The sequence below is a fragment of the Musa acuminata genome, chromosome BXJ1-9, assembly GCF_036884655.1.
Source record: "Musa acuminata AAA Group cultivar baxijiao chromosome BXJ1-9, Cavendish_Baxijiao_AAA, whole genome shotgun sequence".
NCBI classification, from domain to species: Eukaryota; Viridiplantae; Streptophyta; class Magnoliopsida; order Zingiberales; family Musaceae; genus Musa; species Musa acuminata.
Genome location: NC_088335.1, coordinates 2,243,165 through 2,262,584, shown reverse-complemented (window position 1 = coordinate 2,262,584; position 19,420 = coordinate 2,243,165). Strand labels below are relative to the sequence as shown.

Here is a 19,420-nt window from a genome sequence, read left to right as displayed (position 1 = left end):
CCCTAATCATCCACCAGTCTGCTGCCTTGCAGATGTGAGAACCAATGCAGGATTGCTCCTAAACACATTACCGTCTCTGTTCAACTGAATTGGATCTGTGATATCATTCTGAGATCCTTCGAATATGTTCTCCCTGACCAGAATTCCACTAGGAAAAAGTGAATCAGGTGTCGTGAAGCTTTTCTTAAGGTGGCAGGAAAGAATCCATTCAGATTTCTGGGAGAACAGTACTCTGGTGATTAGGGAGCTCAGGTAACTCATATTCTGCACAATAATGACCGTGGTTCAGCTGCAAAGTGCCATGACAGCAGCAATAGCAGAGATGAAATCATGGAAGAGGATGATGATGCCCTCATTCCATCACAGTAGACAAGCTCGATCGCCGAGAATGTATATTACACCAAAATGAGTACATAGGTAGGTGGAGGCAGTACAAGCTCTCTGTATTCTTGTTTTGCCTTTAGATTGTGGTGTATGATGGAGGAAGTCAGTGTTCACGTGAATCGAGGGCTCAGATCATGTGAAGTATCCCACAGTTCATGTTATTACAGCATTGCAACAACAAGTTAAATCTTGCCAGCTTGCTTTTGAGATGTTTCTCTGAGTTGAGTCTGGTAAATGGTCCAAAGAGCATTAAATTGAACTTACACAGACGAGTGTAGCCACTCAAAGTTTTCTTTGAGGACGTCTGCAAGCTCTTTGTAGCACTGCTGAAACTTGTGGGCTTCAATAATGGATTAACCGTAGGGGAATGCAGAGATTACAGATAACTAAATCTTCCCACCTTCTATATATCCATGCTTATAAGTACATCAAACCATCTCTCTCTCTCTCTCTCTCTCGTATCTTCCTTGTCTAGTTACTGACTGTACCATGGCTTCTTTGCTGTTCAAGGAAAAGAGAGGAGCTAACTTCTCCTGCGTCTCCCCGGCATCAGCAGCAATATGCACAAGCATAGATCGGCGGTCCATGGTACAGCCGAGCACCGGCAGAGCCATCGACCGCCACACGCCTCATCTGAGAGATCCGCGACGAGTTAAGGCGACTGTTAACTCCATGTCTCAGACCCCCACCAAGCCAAAAACCTGCAACCAGAAGAACGGGAAGAGCTTGGAGAGACCAAGTGATGCGTTCGGTGTGCCAGGCTCTACTCGGTATCTACTGGATGATGAAGCCGATGATGCCTACTTCAATACCATGGTGCCTGATCTGGAACCTGTCCCTCCTCTTATATCCTTGGGGCCACCTTCTCTACGAGCTCTGATGAGAGAAGAACAGAGAAGACCGAGGCCATCTTCTGCTGCCAGAATGCAAGACCAGGTTCTGAACGCATGCAACTTCCTTTACTCTACCGTTCCGCTTAACTTGCTGGAGGTTAAACGTAAATTTAGCATGTCTGCTGCTTAGGTTGTGGTGTTGAGGGTGTCTTTGCACTGCAAGGGCTGCGAAGGGAAGGTCAGGAAGCATATTTCGAGGATGGAAGGTGAGACTCTTAGCGTGACGCTACTAAGTGACCAACACCAACATAGTTTAGCTCTTCTGTGATAATTCGAGTGTGTTGTATTCATCAGAAGAAAGAAATGTGATGATGGTGGTGGTTGTTCTTGGCCAGGGGTGACATCGTACGACATAGACTTCGCGACGAAGAAGGTGACGGTGGTCGGGGACGTGACGCCACTGGGAGTTCTGAGTAGCATCTCTAAGGTGAAGCATGCACAATTCTGGCCATCGCCACCCCGCGCACCGGCTTCCCTGTGACGAGAAAGGCTGTAAAAAGGAGAATGTAGTGTCTGTAAAAAAGAAGAGAAGATATGCAGCGTGCATCTTCTCGGATGTTTGGTGTAGAGCATGATGAACTCGTGCGATGGTGGTGCGTCTGGCAAAGAAAGGGATGATAGACTTGATTCATCTCCGTGTCATTTTGGTCATCATGAATCCCATCTGTTCCTTATCCACTAGAGAAAAAGAGAAAACTTGTTGGTCTGCCTGATCACTATAACCAGCATGCATTTAATCTCAAGCTTCATATCCTTGTCTGGAACTCTGAGATATCACAAATCTGTAGTACTTCCGGTAATGTGGCCTATCACCTTCACCCCCTACTTCTAATGGCCGATAACTGTGACGAACGAGTGTTTGGAGATGCTTTCTTGCAGGTGAAGCCGTCGAGGCAAGAAACGGGAATTTTGGCTTGTACTCGATGCATTTAAGAAAGCAATAATGGCTGGTGGTACAATGATACGATTCCATCAGCAGCATTCAATTATTTCAGCATGGTACTTGGCGCATCATGTGGCATACTTACCGAATAGCTTCCGAGCATCGGAATCCCAAGTAGCCAACTTGTTTCTTTCTTCTAGAGACACCACAATCCGAAATTTAAATTTCGAACATGTTGCTAATGTCTTCTGTGGGTAATTCTCAGTGAGGTGGAGAGATGTCAGATTGATGCTGTTTTGACATATTAATCTGATCACTCCGTGGGGTTCTGTTCGACACACAAAAAGAAAGGAGGTAGTACAGCAAGAAATAATGGTTGGAAATGGGGTTGATAAGATTGAAGTCTTTGAGATCCACCAGCTCTTCTGGCTGAGTCAGGTTGTACAGCAGTTGCCGACACTTGGAAATGACACTCGAGCAACGTAGCCATTGAAGTGCGGCTATTCGGCCACGTGAAAGGAAGCAGAAATAGAACTGTTTGGTCATGAGATGATGTAGCAGCACTGTGGGCATTGCATTCTGCATGACACTGTTTCACAGCAACTTCTCTCTGTAACACATTGCTGGACGACAGTGCTTTCAGCTTTATTCACGCACTAAACGGTTCGTTTTCTCGAAGGAGTACTGTATTTGCTGTTCTGGAGGTAAAGTCTATAGTCTGCAATTGAAAGAAGATACTTTTTTTTTATTTTAAACAATTATCAAAAAGTTCTTAAATAAATCAGGGCGAAGAATGACCAAGAAGATTGATTGTACATACCATCTTCGAATTGCCGGCATGAATTGAGGTATCAAGGAAGCAATCACAATCAATAATATCACCGTTCCTCACTTGTTCATGAACTGGAAGCTTAAGCTCAATAGTGAAGCAGAGTCCTGTGGGTCTTAGTAGTATCTCCTACTCAGAAAATCTTATTAATACATCCATCAAATCCCTTATAAATAAATCAATATGCAATACTAAGTTAGTTTTGAATTGACAAAGACAGTTGAAAGTTTAGGCGCTTGCTATGATTGGTGGTGGATGTCAAGGCAGCCTCGGTGATCCTCTTCAAACCGTAGTGCATCTCTTCGTGTTCATCTTCAAGTCATGAAGAGCCCATAGACAAGTGAATCATTGGACAGGCCACCGATAAGGTGACTGGGGTTCACCTGGAAGCACGACGAAACAGCAAACAGCAGCTATCCAACATTCTCAACAGAGTGAGACGAGAAAATACTACAAGTGCCACACTGGCATAACATTGACATTGACATTGACAATGAAGCACCAGGACATTAACATATTTCACGTGTCAAGAACATAGCTCATATTCCAGATGGAAACTCAATGTTTGCAAGTTCAGAACTCTCTAAAATGTAGTCTCTAGTGGATAAACTAATAAAACCACAGCTGGAAAAGAAGAGCTTGGTTTAGGAGAGACCCTATCTTCGTCTAAGCTTTGATTGCATACTTCCTAGTTGGGAAGTACATCTCTTTCTTCTTCTGTCGTTCTGTCTTCAAGGACTCCTGCATCCAGAATGAACCAACATTTCCATCAATACAAACCAGCAAGATGGAAGAACAGATTTATATGGTAGCCGTCAAACTATTGATTATGAATGTTCTATCATGGAATGTCACACTATTATCTAGAGAATCATCTATATTAGCATTACAGAAACATAAAAGTGTGGCATATATATCCAATGTAATTATATATGTATGACATGAGATAAATGCAATATTCATGAAATTACTAGTGAAACGCCGAGTCAATGAATGACTACAAAAGAGTTTGAATACAACTTGTTCTTTTGCATTTTAGAACCTACAATATCTGCTGTAAATTTAACAATAAAACCAGCATGTCCACAGATCTCCATTTTACTACTTAACTGAGCTTATGGTTCAACGGAAGTAAGGCACTATAAGAGGTTATCCAAAAAAACATCTTTTTGGTCATCGAACTTGCTAATCCTAGAAAAACAATCTCACAATAAGCAGCAGAATAGATAAGCCCTCCATTCTTTATAGAGTCTCTAAGCGTTCTTGCTTCGGCCTCATAAAGTCTCGCTTTTAAATTAGCTCTTTATTACAAACGTCAAGATAATATATTAAAAGGAAAACAATGTATAATGCGAAAAAAACTTTTAGTCATCCGACTTTCTATCGCTAGAAAGTCAATCTCCTCAACATGCAGCAGAAGAGGTACGATGCACTGGTCACTCTATTATTTTACACAGCATCTCACTGTTCTTGGTTGCGCCGCATAAGTGACTTGCAGGTATCAGCCAGACCTAGTTACTTCTCAAGACCAAAAGAAAGATCCTCTTTACAAACACTTGGATTTGAAACCTACATATTACTCTGGAAAAGATACATTCTTGGAAAGGCAACCACTGTACCCAAATGGACATGACTCTCTTTAGCAGTCACATAACGTTATGAATGTACATGTTATCCCAACATCTTTCTCAATTCTCATGTATTGGAACGCGAGGCTCCCCTCAACATCAAGATTTGGATGCAACATCCATGTGGAATCTCACTTATTGCTACCCTCACTATGGTGTGACCAATAACAATGGCAATAATACATTTAAAAAGTCACCATCGAAGTAAAATATACACATCATACAAATTAACACAATGGCAGAGCAGACATATGGTATTAGTCTCCGAATTCTGAAAAAACATATTTTGATACAGTACCATATTAAGTTTGGTGTTCTTTGAGCCCAGATTAAGCTAGGTTTGAGTTACATCAGGTTTTGTTCTGGTCTATTCTTTGTCCTTTTCAAGAAACCTATGTTCTACCATCATCCTAGGTCCTGATATAGCCATAATTCGAAGCCACATATGGGAATAAAAAAGGATAAGCCATTTGCTCTGTTCGGCCAACATGAGACCCAACAAGCAAAAGAGAAAAGAATTCAAATATATCGAATGGAAGGAGAGGGGAGTGGGGAAACTTAAATGGAAAGAAATAAGCTACAGTTGCTCATCCCGTTTTATCTGGTTGTCTCAAGAGTTAAAAATGGAGCCCATGCCTCTTATTAAATTAGCCTCTTGTAAACAAAAAGGACAATCACCAAAGCTTAATTCACTCTTACTTTCACTTTTTCCCAACACAAATTATCCACATTTTCAAACACCATACATGCTAATGGAAATTGGTAAAAGAACAAATGCAACTACTCATCGAAACACAAAACCATACACACACCATAAGCAGCAAGCTTGTAAAACTCATGGGATGGACTATCGGTAAACGTTGCACACACTGGAGCACCACGTCTGAACCCACATTACCAATTATACAGAAGCAAACAATAAAGAGCGGATGCTAATATGCATATCGGCCATATCAATAAGCAAAGCAATGCCTATCTCCCAAAGAAATCATGTAGCTAGCTTAAAAAATAAGGGTTTTCCTTTGAAACAAGCATTACCTGATGCTTGGTAAGGCGGCGGCGGATGGCGCGAGTCTTCTTGGGCCGGAGGTCCAGCGGGATGTGCTTCTTCTTCTTGTATACCTCCCTCAGCGCCGCCTTCTGCTTCTGTGAGTTGACCGTCAGCACCCGCGCGATCGACAGCCTCACCACCTTACTGCAAGACAAGAGCCGGCAGAGTGAGCGCCCAGGGATGACATGGATCGAAGGAGGAGATGGGGATAGGGTACATCTTGGAGAGCTTGTTGGGGGCACCGCCGGTGACCTTGGCGACGCGGAGGAGGCTGAGCTCGTTCTTGAGGTCCTTGAGCTGGTTATGAAGCTCCGTCCTCGACTTCCCCCGGAGCTCGTGGACCTTAATCCTCGCTGCGACGGAGAATCGGCAGTGAGATCCGACGGCAATCCAACCTTTAAAGGGAAACACTTCTTACCCATTGGGAACGGATGTCTTCTTCCTGTGACTCTCCGACCTCGAACGCAGGTGGCGGCGGGCGGCACTCAGCGAAGGCCGGACGGGAGATGCTTCTTTTAAAACCCTAGATGGTCATAATGGGCTTATCGGGCCCCCCCGTTTGGGCGTTACAAGCCTACGGTATCTTATCCCAATTATTCATTCAAACAACGCAAAGACCATATAACTACTATGGTTGACTTGTCAAGAGAGATATTTCAGGAATTATAATAAATAAAAGAAGAAATATAGAAAAAGTAAATCCACCTCTCAAGAAAAATTAAAAAATAGAGGGGTTTTTTAAATTGAAAATTCATTATTTAGATTATAACAAAATATAATTACCATATCGATGTCTTTGGTGTACTTTTCCACGATGATGATAGAGATCTCTCTTATTCGTACATGGTGTGTGGAAGCAGCTGATAGTAAAGAGATCCCAGCGGAAACATCCTTTTTCCTCCACCCTTTTTCCAAGAAACAACAGAAGAAAATTCCTACCAAGGATTTATTGCAGGATCTCATTCTCCCATTGTTCTTGCTTTCGGCTAAATCTTTAAGTGGACTTATCAGAGTCAACTTTTCAAGCTGAGGTTGTGGACCGCAACCTTCGGAATCCGTTCCAGGAAATGGCTGCTGCCGCTGCAGCTGATTGTGAACTGATCTGAGGTTGATGTGAGTTGACAAGATTGTCGAAGCAACGTAAGTTTTCACCGTTATCATAATTACGATCTAATGTTATAATTATTGAATCTCGAATTTTGATGATAAAATTAAATTATAATATAATCGACGTTTGATCATGAAAATATATATTATACTTGAGGATCATTATATTCAAATAAATATATTAATGTTGGAGACGATTACACATTTTTCTCTATCCTTACGGAATCATATCGTATTGAATCTGAAAGACATACCACGTCAAGATATTGAGATGTATACAGGTGTCAACTAATGAGGTATATTAGTAAGTGTTGAGATGTATATAACATCAAGATATCATATTAAATCTAATAAATAAGGGTTGATCACATAATGTTAGGTGTCGGCTATGTGGTATATAGGTATCAGCTACGTGATGCAAGGGTGTCGACTACATGGCAAGTAGGTATCAACCGTATCATTATTCTCTCATGAGATGTGTACATTGAATGTTATTGATACATGGATCAACCATACTTAGTTTAGATCCACATGTTCAAAAGGTCTGATATGTACTGGGATGCTTATCTCGTAATTGACCCACACGAAGATCATGATAAGTTGATTTCTTGATATGGTCCATTCGATGACCAAGTATAAAGATAAAATAAGTTTAATAAATAATAATTGATCATAATTATAATGCTTCTTATAGTCGATTAACGAGGAAGAATATTAAACTGGCCTTGATAACGATGTTTTGAGTTGTGCTCGGAGAAGAATATTTTATCAATTAATATATTAACAATGAATCACCCAAATCGAATCCAAACCGTTACCAAAATGGTCAAATATACGGTCAACTTTTTTTGCTCGGCAGGTTGATCGAGTGTTTGACTAATTCCACTTGACTGAGTCCCGAGCTAGCGTGAGTTTGCACGGACCTATAGAAAGCTGCTTCCGAGGCTGTCGTGACCTACCCAATCCAAATCCGAGACTGTCACCGTCACCTCATATGGTCACTCATTGCATCATAGATCAAGTGTTTTAAGATTGAAAGATATATAAATGACTAAAAACAACCGAACCGATTGATCCGACCAGAAAATTACCGATATTAATCATAATATCCTTTGTTTTAAATATATTTGTTTTTTTCTTTCTCAAGGTGATATATATATATATATATATATATATATATATATATATATGAAAACAGTGTTTTCTCAAAGTATATGTTATTAGATCCTTTTTTTCATGACCTCTTTTACTCTTTTATTAACTCCCTTCTTTTTCTTTTTTATTTCAAATAAGTAAAGGTAAATTAAACCTTTATTGGTCCACAACATGACCTTTGCAAGTCATTACCTAAGATGGACACAATATTTTCTTTCCATAGAATTGAGTAATTCTTTCTCTCACAACAGTCAAATTAGCCGTGTGATTACATTCCTTTCAGATATCCAACCTTTTTTGTTTAATTTCTTCGTTATTTTTTTATAATCTTATTATAATTTTTTTATCACATTAGAACATTTTAGTCATAAAAAAATTATCAATTTTGTTGTATAAAAAAGATGCATTTCATGACTGTATTTTTATTATAATTTTAAATATATATTTGTATTTTTTAGGATGAATTGTTGAAATAAAATTATTACCTTTAAACATTTTTCATAAAGCATCATTACTTTGAAAATTTTGATGATCTTTTCATAAATGATCATTTTATCCCTCGTTCTAGTTGGACTTATCACTACCTTCGCCCTATACTATCGTCTTGTACCGTGTTTATCCATTAAGATTATCTCTATGGATTTACGTTGCCTTTTGTCCTCTTTGTCTCGTCGGAATCATCATTTGTAATACTCGATCGAGGAAATATGGGGGCCATCATCGCTTCCATGAATCTCATTGGCCTAGTTAGATCTATCATACACAACCCTCCTACAAGGAAAAAAGGGAGCCTTGCTGACTTTATCCTTATGCTCCTCGCCCGTAACTCTTGCACGAGGAAGAAGATGACACGAGGGATGTCGTCGTCTTCGTAAATCTCGCTAGCCTCAATCAAACTTATCGTTATCTTTACGCACATTTTTTTCTTGCGCAAAGGTCATGATGCACGAGAGTTACTGACGATGGTGTAGGATATATCTAATGGTAAGTTCGATGAAGATAAAAGTAAAATAAATTTTTGGAGGGACAATCTGCTGAAAATATTTAAAGGTAGGAGCTTCCATTGGAATTTCCTCCCTTGTTTTTGTTATTTATATATGTAAAATATAGATACGATATTTTAACATTTTATATCCAATGTAAGATCCGATTTATTGATGTCATTGCCAACGTAACAACGCAGCCAGCTTTCCCACCTCCTTCCTCTGACTCGGACTGTGCTCGTTCCTCCCTCCTCTCCTTCCCCTCTACTCTATAAATAGGTGTCTGATTCCCTCTTTGGGGACCCAACTTCGCCTCGTGATCTCCTCTCCTCCCTGCACAACTCACGGCAACACTGGCAGAGGCTCTTGGTCACTGGAGAGGCAAGGGAATGCGGAGCCTTCTCTCATCGTCTCCCTCGCCGCAGGACGGTCCTCAGCTTCACCATCTCCATCGTAATCATCGTCGTCCTGTGGAGCTCTCGCCTTCCCGACAGACGTTCTCGGACAGGATGATGGAGGACAGCATCGCGGCTGCGGAGGAGATCATCAGCAAGTGGGGTCCAGAAGTGGAAGCCTCCCTCTTCTCTGGCAATGGACGCGCCGAGGCCGACCGATTCCTCCGCGCCGCCTCGGACCTCCACCGCTCCATGCTCTTCTTCACCTCCCCTTCGGCCAACTCCGCGGCCTCCCCGGCCACCCGCTCCGCGGTGCTCTTCCGCGCCCAGTCGCTCCTCTCGGCCGCCATGCGCCGCCTCGAGCGTGAGCTCCACCTCCTCCTCTCCTACCATTGCCGCCTCCTCGACTCCCACTGCTCGTCCTCCCCCGAAACCTCCACCATCGAGGACGCCGCCGAGTCCATCACCGAGATGGAAAGCGCCTTAGACGTCGTCATGCGTGATCTTCGAGCGGTCGCCGAGGCTATGATCTCCGCCGGCTACACCAAGGAGTGCGTTCGGGTCTACAAGACGGTGAGCAAATCCTTCATCGACAAGTCCATCCGTCGGTTGGGCTTCGAGCGGCTGACGCAGTCGCAGGTCCAGAAGCTCGATGGGTCGGCACTCGAGTCCCGGATCCGAGCTTGGCTCGCCGCCGCCCCGATCGCCTTCAGAATCCTCTTTTCCCGCGAGCGCCTCCTCTGCGACCGCATCTTCGCCGGCTCAGATGCCGTCCGCGAGTCCTGCTTCGCCGACGTCGCTCGCGACGCAGCAGCCGCACTCCTCGCCTTTCCGGAGTCGGCAGCGAGATCGAAGAGATCGCCGGAGAAGCTGTTCCGTATACTGGATCTCTACGACACCCTGGTGGTGCTCTGGCCGGATATCGAGTCGCTGTTCATCTTCGAGTCCACCGCCGCCGTCCGATCGCAGGCGGTCGTCTCCCTCCTCAGGCTAGCGGAGGTGGCACGGTCGACCCTGGCCGACTTCGAGGCGGCTATCGAGAGGGACGCCTCCAGGTCACCAGTTCCCGGCGGCGACGTCCACCCACTCACCCGTTACGTGATGAACTACCTCGTCTTCCTCGCCGACTACGAGCTTGCCCTCGACGACATCTTCGCGGACTTCCCCTTGCAGACCCCGAGCCCCTTGCTGGATTCCTTCTTCGAAGCGGCAGCTGTGGCGACGTCACCCACCTCCTCTCACTCCTCCCCCTCCTCAGCCTCTACCACCATCTCCTTCGAGGGCAGTCCTTGGAGCTCCTCCTCTTCTGCCGCCGCCCGGTCGATTTCGGACCGAATCGCGTGGCTGGTCCTGGTGCTCATCTGCAAGCTCGACAGCAAGGCAGAGCTCTATCGGGAGGCGGCCCTCTCCTACCTCTTCCTGGCGAACAACATCCAGTACATACTGCGGAAGGTGAAGGAGAGCGGGCTGGCCCCCCACCTCGGGGACGAGTGGGTGGCGCGGCACGGGGCAAAGGCGAGGCACTATGCGGCGAGCTACGCGCAGCTAGCGTGGGCGAAGGTAGCGGCGGCGATTCCGGCGGACGTGTCCGGCATGGAGGCGGAGGAGCGGATGCGTGGGTTCAACGCGGCGCTGGAGGCGGAGTGCCGGGGGCAAGCAGGGTGGGTGGTGGTCTCAGACGGTGGGTTGAGAGAAGAGGTGAGGGAAGCAGTGGCGGAGATGGTGGTTCCGGCGTACCGAGTGTTCTACGAGAGGTGCCGTCCGATGCTGAGGGACTCCGGCGCCGGGTCCACGGCGGTGGTGCGATTCTCGCCAGAGGACGTCAGCAACCATTTGAACGGGATCTTCAGCGGCTCGACCGGGTCCGGTTCTTCCAGAAACAGAGTGTCCGGTTCGTCTAAAGACTCGAACCGGTCGCAATAGAAGATTGATTATTTTTCATCATGTAAAAAAAAAGAGATCATATTAAATTTATTATTATTAAAATTAAACTTGTTAAGATATCATAAAAAGATTCATTATATATAACAAAATTCATTACATCAAAAGAAAAAACACAAAAGGATAAATCAAAATTTACTATTAATTCTTGAAAAGGATTTCTTAGAAAAGAATGATTCATATTACATATAATTAGTGTAAAATATTTTTGAAGACTATATAAACCTATTAGGTCATAAAATAAAATCTTTATAGCAAACCTTTATCCAACTCACAGTTGTAAAGGTGGGCGGAGAGGAGAACATGATAAAAGATGACGAAGACGACGATGATTTCAGCAAATGATTAATATTCAACAAGTCAAATCAGTCAACGATCATTACAGATAATGGAGTACGAACCCTCATAGAGAAACATGGGAGGACAGCTGATGGTTTCTGCAACCTTTTTGCGTGCTCCTTTTCCATGTTGCAGCCGAGAGGGACCTGGAAATGGGACCGGCGTCGCCGGGGGAGCCTTCGACGGCCGGCGCGACACCAGCTCTGGTTTTGTCGAGCTCGGTGGACGAGAAGAGAACGAAGTACGTGAAGCAGGTGTCGGGCAGGCACAACGATACCGAGCTCCATCTCGCGGCGCGACGATGGGATCTGGCGGCGGTGATGCGGATCCTCCGCGACGTCGGTGCCCAGATGACGGAGACCGCGGAAGGGGCGGAGGTGATGTCGGCGGTGGTCAACGAGACCAACGATTTCTAGGAGACGGCGTTGATGACAGCGGCGGAGAAGGGGCAACTTGGTGTGGTGGCAGAGCTGCTCAAGTACTCGAATAAGGCAAGCATATCGAGGAAGAACAGATCGGGGTTCGATGCTTTTCATGTAGCGGTGAAAGGAGGACATCAAGGTGAAAGCTTATATCTATCGCCCACACAGTCTACTTGTCTTCCTCCTTTATATTACCTTAGAGCTCAACCCAGGGCTTCATTATCGAAGCTAGGACACTGTATTCTGATATCATTTGCTCATGTCACTTCTCAGATCTTCGACTTTATGTGCCCTTTCACTTCCTGACAAGGGAGCAAGCGATTGCAATGTTTCTGCAACTTCAAACATGATCCTTTTTGCTTTGCAATTATCCCATAAATCACAAAACCACTCGAACTTTGGTACAGTAGTCGCCACAGAGATAAATTTTAAAGCTTGGACATTGCTTGCTTTATGCTTTATGCTATATGCTATTTGTTTCTGTTAGTGAAATCATGTGTCCATAAATGCACAAGGAAAGAAGTCAAATGATGGATAGATTTCTGTAAGCAAGAAGATCACACTGAAATATTAGTGAATCAGTGAGCTTCCAGCTTTCGCTTGAAACTATTTTTGTTCAGTGGCATGCTAAAACTTTACTATCCTGTTTTATACAGACATTGTCCGGTTACTTCTCAGCCATGACCCAACACTCGGCAAGACATTTGGCCCCTCAAATGTAACACCTCTTATATCTGCAGCAGCAAGAGGCCACACCCAAGTGATCAAGCTGCTGCTTGCTCAAAATTTCAGCATGGTTTAGGTGGCCAAACGCAATGGGAAGAATGCTTTGCACTTTGCTGCCAGATCAGGCCATGTAGAGCCATCGAAAGCATTACTGGAGAAAGATCCACAACTCGCTCGAAGGACCGACATAAAAGGGCAGACTGCATTGCAAATGGCTGCAAAAGGAACAAGCCATGATGTTATCGAAGCACTTGTGGATGCTGATCCGGCCATAGTTATGTTGCCTGACAAATATGGGAACACAGCCTTACATGTAGCTACCAGAAAAAAGCGAGCAGAGGTATATTTTGCAGAGGCTTGGTCAATTATGCAGTTTATCTTGATTCCTGCATCCAATTATTTCTTACTCGAATCTATATGAATGAGCTCTTATGTGATTGGTAAGTGTTTGGATGTTCATCTCATCTCTGTTGTGCTTGGGTTTGCTTGTCATATGATACAACTTATAATGCTTTGCCAAGGTATAGAGGGTTGACTCTGATGACTATCATTTTCCTTTTTTGTAGGAAAATTCACTCTTATGTTAGTTTAGTTTATATTGGTAATGTATCATAGATCATTGAACTAACACCAATAGTGTGCAGAGATGATACAGCAAATTCTGATACGTCTAAGGAACCCCACACCAGCAATGTGAACTAATTCATCTCACCTAACCCCACCCTTTAGAAACTCCTTGATATCTAATTGTTCATGAACTATACTATTTTTTACCTAATTTTTCAAGTAATTTCAGGTATTCATATGATATTGCAGAAGAGTTACCTCTCTCCGAGGAGTCCACATACATCAAAGAGTGTTTGTGTCGCCATGGAGCACTGAGGTCAAAGGAATTAAACCAGCCTCGAGATGAGCTTCGGAAAACTGTGACAGAGATTAAGAAAGACGTCCACACACAGCTTGAGCAGACCAGAAAGACAAACAAGAATGTCTATGGCATTGCAAAGGAGCTAAGGAAACTCCACAGGGAGGGCATCAATAATGCCACAGACTCTGTGACTGTGGTCGCTGTGCTCTTTGCGACTGTGGCGTTTGCAGCTGTATTCACTGTTCCAGGTGGAAGCGAAGACGACGGCGTTGCCGTGGCTGTTCATGCCGCTTCTTTCAGAATCTTCTTCATCTTCAATGCGATAGCTCTGTTTACATCGCTGGCGGTGGTGGTGGTTCAGATCACTCTCGTGAGGAGAGAGACGAAGTCGGAGCGGAGGGTGGTGGAGGTGATCAACAAGTTGATGTGGTTGGCGTCGGTGTGCACCACAGTCGCGTTTCTGACCTCCACCTACATTGTGTTGGGCCATCGTTTGCAGTGGGCAGCGGCACTGGTTACGTTGATCGGAGGAGTGATAATGGCCGGCGCCCTCGGCTCCATGACTGACTTTGTGGTGAAATCGAAGCGCATTCGTAAGAGCAGGAAGAGGGACAAGTCGTCGAGGAGAAGCGGTTCTGTTTCATGGTATCACACCTCCGACTTCTCGGATTCTGAATTCAATCCAATCTACGCAATTTAAAGATGGATGGGAATTCATTGTATAGGAGAAAATTCTTGATTTATATTCGTTTCCGATACAACTTGTTCTTGAAGGTGGCGATTAGATTTCATTCGGAGTTTACACGTCGACTAAGATTCTTCGACGTCCTTGCAATAGCAATGGAAAATATTTTTTAATTCATTTTATATCAAGAATCACATTGTAGTAATGGATGTTAATTACATATTATCTTAGCTATATTTAATATATCAATTCTTGCTCTTTAAAAAATTATATTGGTATCTCTAACGATTATTCTAACAATTATCATTTTTATCGATGAAAATATAAAAATAAAAAGTAAACAAATAATTTTAACGTTTTAGTTGATGATAATGAACGATAACGTCGTTGGGGATTGACAATGGCTATTATGGATGAGAAGAGTGGTAGCAAGAGATTAGAGTCATTTTATATCTACGTTTTATCAAGTGACTCTTTTTCGTTGCTCGATAATTACATCGACATCGACGTCGATACAAAGCGACCCTTCGTTAGTGCACTTTTCATCCGTTACTATCAATTAAAATATTTTATTTTTTGTTTTTATTAGTAAAATCGATAATATTAAGATAAATAAATTATCGAAAATTATTATACTAAATAATTTAATATGATGATTTAGTAATTTCAAATCAAATCGAAACCGATAATGTACGGTTTAGTTAGCCGTTACGACGGTTTGTCAGCCTTGGTTCACAAAATTTAGTAACGGGAACCGTGGGCATATGGGAGACGTTATTTTCTGGGCCCAACAAACGCTTACCCGTGTCCGCCATCTATCTACCTTTTCATTGGAGATGCTTTGGGACCCGCAAACCAGACACATGACGTGGATAATGATCGTCGCCACCTCCCGTCCCGGCGATTCCTTCGAGGTGAAGACGGACCACGCGGAACGCGGCGACGTGGGTCCCTATAGGTGAAAGCGTCCCACCTAAACTGGCTGATAGTGTTACCCGTTCTCCTACCTCACCTGCTCTGTGGTTCGAAGACTCTGTTGCTGCTACTGCTCCCTCCAATCACAGCAGAGAGTATTCGCACGGGCGAGCCCAATAAGTGCGTGTCTTGTGTTCCTTGCGCGTCACTGATGAGAGCACGACGCGTCGAGTGCGCGTCCCCAAAAGAAAGTCGTTGACGCGTCCGTATCCCACCGCGTCAGCTTCCGATTTCTCTCTCCCCCTCTCCTAACTTATATACGAGATTGATGGATGGATGTATCGATCGATCGAGATATTTTGTTGCGGACGCTCCTTGGAGAGGCGAAGGGGATAGGGATCCATTTGGTTTGGTAATGCCTCTCCCTCTGTTTGATGTCGTTGTTGTTAAGATCGTATGGAACCATTTCCGGTGGACGATGTTCCTTCCTCGTTTGTTTGGTTTCTGCATCGTGTGCTAGGGCTGCTTTATTTACCCTGTTCTGTTGATTTCCCTTTGATATTGATCTTGGCATGTTTTAGTAGCGGAGAGGTCGTGCAGAACCGTAGGGTGATGGATATTCTTGGATCGGATTTGGAATTGCTTAATTAATCGAAAAGTAGGGTTCAAGATTGTGGGGTTATGAATCCTAGATGATCTGCCTCTTCGATTTGTTTGATTTTGTTGAGATGGAAGGCGTTTGTTTATATTATAGATTTAGGGATTGTGCTAGCCCCAACATATTCCTCTTGGGGCGACCCTTTCCCCCTTCGAAAGTCAACGCCTTGTTCGATTCCTATCCTTTACTCTGGACTGGCCTTCCACTACTAGTTCCCCTCGGTTATGTCTTCTTCTTCGACCGCAAAATTGCAAAGGCTTAATCCCCCAATATCGCGATGTCGATCGATTCTCACCAAAAAGATCTGATCTTTGCGCCTCCTTATCGTTCAAAGATGAATGAGTCGCAAGTAAAGAGTCCCCACCTAACAAGTTTGGTACGAACACGTGTCCCACTTTGCGTGACCAAACTCGATTTCGCATAGCACCACCCGCAGAACGCGTCCATTGCGCGTGGTCAAAGCAAAGCACGCGAGCGTTATCTCCGTGTTGTTTATCTAGTGGAATCGTCCTCTCTCCGATCTGTCTATATATTTGATTAGAAGTATCACTACGACATACATCACAGCGAGAGGGCTCATCATCTGGTAGAATTTGCCTCTCTTTTCTGTTCATTCTTTTTGCCTCTCTCTTTGCCGTTGATTAGAATTTGCCGTTTATCCTGTCGAAGAGCAAGATATTGGATCTTTCTTGAGGTTTTCAAAGCCATATTTTCTGTTTGGTTCAACATGTAAGGGTTTATTTCATCACCCTTTTTTCCTTTTTTTTGTTCCTTTCACTTTTTTTTCACTTGTAGCAAATCGCTTCTGTGTTTGGGAACAATTTTGGCTTAATTTGTCAAAGAAAGCTTAGGATTGAGTAACCAAAATATTAACATTTTTCATTTACTTTCCTAATTATTTTTTCGTTTTTTCTTCTTTTTCCTTTTTTTCCCCTTTCCTTCATCTCATTTTCAACATGCCATTTTAGTCGGGTCATTGAAGACCTGAAATTTTAACTTACCTGAGAATTCTCTATAAAAAGCACCAAGGTCTATTTTGATTTTCCAAACCCCCAAGATCTTCTTTTCTCAAAAGATCTTAGTCCTGGTCTCAACTTGGGGTATCTTTTCCACATCACTTGATTTCTGTAGTTTCATTGGAAATGATTGGTTGGGGCAACAGGGTTCAAGAACTTAAATTGTGTTCTTATGCATCATATTGTCATTTGCCTTGTTGCATTATCAAACTGGCAAAAGGAGTTTTCTTAGGCTAGGTTATAAGCAATCAATTCACTGTAGGATTTTCCATCGCCTCATGGGTCTGTTTAGGTTTTTTTTTTCTTGACTGCATTATCTGTTTGATAAAAGATATCTGGAAGAGGATTGTGGTTCATTTCTCAGATCTTACAGCATGCTACTTTACATGACAGACATCATTCTATTTGATCCACACACAAAAAAGAATTTGCTTAGATGTAGAAGAAAGAAATTTTATGACTAGCGGAGGCAGCATATGACCTTTTGACAGGTTTAGGATTGTATATGGGATGGAGTAAATGATTTGCGATCATCAAACTATTATTTTGGTTCCACATCAGGTTCTCATCTGGATAGAAGAAGGTTTGCTAGAGCCAAATGTACATGTTTTCATACTGTTGGAACTCAAGGATGTTGATCGAGATGGTTCTTTTTTCCTTCTTGTATGGTTAATCATCTATGTCTTTGAAGTCAAAGATTGTGTCAAACTTGTTCTGTCAAATGAAGTATAGTAGTTGCGAAACTTCAGACTTATTCTAACAAATAAAATATGTTAGCGATTGTAAATTAAGCTTTTTTATTTTTTTATTTAAAGGATATGCTATTAACAATTGTGCTTCCTCTTTAGGTATGTTTTTGCTATTTAGCTAATCCTTGTGGAGTTGGTAGTGTCTTCTCTCAAATTGGTAGCATCAGAACTCTTTATATTTTGGACACATGGCATTATCTGTTTGTATTAACATTTCATCATCAAGTACCCATACATGCTTCTTCTTCTGAGTAATTTGGGTCTAGAGTATATCTTGATCCATTACACGCTGCTTCATGGCTGGTGTTTTCCTATGTAGTTTGCATCTAGGGCATTCTTTGGATTAATGTTTGGAATTGTATGAAGATATGATCTCTATCAGCTTGTTAAGAAATGTTTTAGAGATTAATTTTGCTGTACATATCTGTTGTTTGTGATCCATCTCAAGAAATCAGCATTAACCATTGTCACATTTCTCTTTCAGCCATCTTCATTGAAGAGAAAATGGGAGGGGGAAAGGATAAGCATGATGAATCTGATAAAGGATTGTTTTCAAACTTAGCTCATGGGCTTGCTGGACATGGACAACATGGGGGGTATCCTCCATACCCTGGGGCGTACCCACCACCCGGGGCATACCCTCCACAAGGATATCCTCCCGCACCCGGTGCATATCCTCCGCATGGACATCCTTCTCAGGGATATCCCCCTCAAGGCTATCCACCATCAGGGTATCCTGGATATCCTCCATCAGGCGGATACCCACCTTCGGGATATCCACCTGCTGCTTATCCTGGTCCATCGGCTCCGTCACATCATGGTAAGTTGCCCAACTTTAGTTTCAGGAGATATACTTAAGCTTCTTTAGACAGACCATGTTAAAATCACTATTGCTGAGAACTCATTGCATCACATGGATGGCCAAAGTGTCTGTGTTCCCTAAACTTGATGATAAATTGTGGACACAGGGCATGGATCTAACATGGGAGCGATGCTGGCGGGGGGAGCTGCAGCTGCTGCGGCAGCTTACGGGGTTCACCAATTGTCTCACGGCCATCATCAGATGGGACATGGAATGCACCATGGCTTGGGCCACCATGGCAAGTTCAAGCACCATGGCTTTGGCCACCATGGCAAGTTCAAGCACCATGGCAAGTTCAAGCATGGAAAATTTGGCAAGCACGGCATGTTTGGTGGGAAACACGGCATGTTTGGTGGCAAGTTCAAGAAGTGGAAGTGATCCGTGATTGCCTGAATCCGTATCAATATCTCGCTATTGTTTTTATTTTCTTGCTCTAAATTCTGTCTTATATGCGTCACTCTCGTTTGTGATATGACTGTGTTGGGGATGTGTTATCGGCCTTAGGACATTTTAATCTGACATTTGTCTTGTACCTCCTGGTATTTATTATTGGTGCCCAATGATGCTGTTCATAGTGTTCGAAGAGTATACTTCCTATTGCTTCCTTCTACGCTTGGCAAATACATGCACGGTTGATTTTGGCTCGACCACCATAGACCTTTTGCTTGTTGTATGAAAAGCTGTATGGCACTCCCTTTTTCAGATATTATCTAACACGAAATTTACATTAAAAACCTACTCAACATTTTTATTTTCCTCAGAAGGCTACTTTTTAAAAAAAAAATTATTTTTTGACAAAGATGAGATTCGATTTTAGATCTTACGATAAGTAAGTTAAAAAAAGTTAGCATCTTATTACGGTAAATAGGTTATCATCTTAGAAGGTTAAGGGTTTACACCTAAAATATGTTTTTACACTCTTACACCTAAG

General features: G+C 43.1%; 4 protein-coding genes and 1 pseudogene across 6 annotated transcripts; 4 read left to right on the top strand and 1 right to left on the bottom strand.

Moving 5' to 3' along the window:
* Window positions 1-715: 715 nt before the first annotated feature.
* Window positions 716-1,993, top strand: LOC135581274 (protein SODIUM POTASSIUM ROOT DEFECTIVE 2-like). The gene is made up of 3 exons (XM_009417839.3): window positions 716-1,320; window positions 1,408-1,483; window positions 1,613-1,993. Exons 1-3 carry the CDS (start codon window positions 874-876, stop codon window positions 1,756-1,758), a joined length of 669 nt encoding a protein of 222 aa, XP_009416114.2. The 5' UTR covers window positions 716-873; the 3' UTR covers window positions 1,759-1,993.
* Window positions 1,994-3,437: 1,444 nt separating this feature from the next.
* On the bottom strand, window positions 3,438-6,244 carry LOC135592413 (large ribosomal subunit protein uL29-like). Its single transcript, XM_065081851.1, has 4 exons — window positions 6,087-6,244; window positions 5,886-6,021; window positions 5,656-5,812; window positions 3,438-3,730 (listed from the first exon to the last, which is right to left on the bottom strand). The coding sequence occupies exons 1-4, from the start codon at window positions 6,088-6,090 to the stop codon at window positions 3,656-3,658; spliced, it is 372 nt and encodes a 123-aa protein (XP_064937923.1). The 5' UTR covers window positions 6,091-6,244; the 3' UTR covers window positions 3,438-3,655.
* Window positions 6,245-9,197: 2,953 nt separating this feature from the next.
* Window positions 9,198-11,310, top strand: LOC103996822 (exocyst complex component EXO70H1-like). Its single transcript, XM_009417836.3, has one exon. The coding sequence runs from the start codon at window positions 9,303-9,305 to the stop codon at window positions 11,229-11,231; it is 1,929 nt and encodes a 642-aa protein (XP_009416111.2). The 5' UTR covers window positions 9,198-9,302; the 3' UTR covers window positions 11,232-11,310.
* Window positions 11,311-11,448: 138 nt separating this feature from the next.
* Window positions 11,449-14,442, top strand: LOC135592412 (ankyrin repeat-containing protein ITN1-like; annotated as a pseudogene).
* A 1,018-nt stretch (window positions 14,443-15,460) lies between these two features.
* On the top strand, window positions 15,461-19,061 carry LOC103996820 (glycine-rich protein A3-like). 3 transcript variants are annotated; one of them, XM_009417832.3, is made up of 3 exons: window positions 15,461-15,616; window positions 18,112-18,447; window positions 18,596-19,061. In XM_009417832.3, the coding sequence occupies exons 2-3, from the start codon at window positions 18,132-18,134 to the stop codon at window positions 18,865-18,867; spliced, it is 588 nt and encodes a 195-aa protein (XP_009416107.1). In that variant the 5' UTR covers window positions 15,461-15,616; window positions 18,112-18,131; the 3' UTR covers window positions 18,868-19,061. The 3 variants fall into 3 exon arrangements, with proteins under 3 accessions (XP_009416107.1, XP_009416108.1, XP_009416110.1); XM_009417833.3 differs by lacking the exon at window positions 15,461-15,616 and adding an exon at window positions 15,635-16,448; XM_009417835.3 differs by lacking the exon at window positions 15,461-15,616 and adding an exon at window positions 16,455-16,591.
* The last annotated feature ends 359 nt before the right edge of the window (window positions 19,062-19,420 follow it).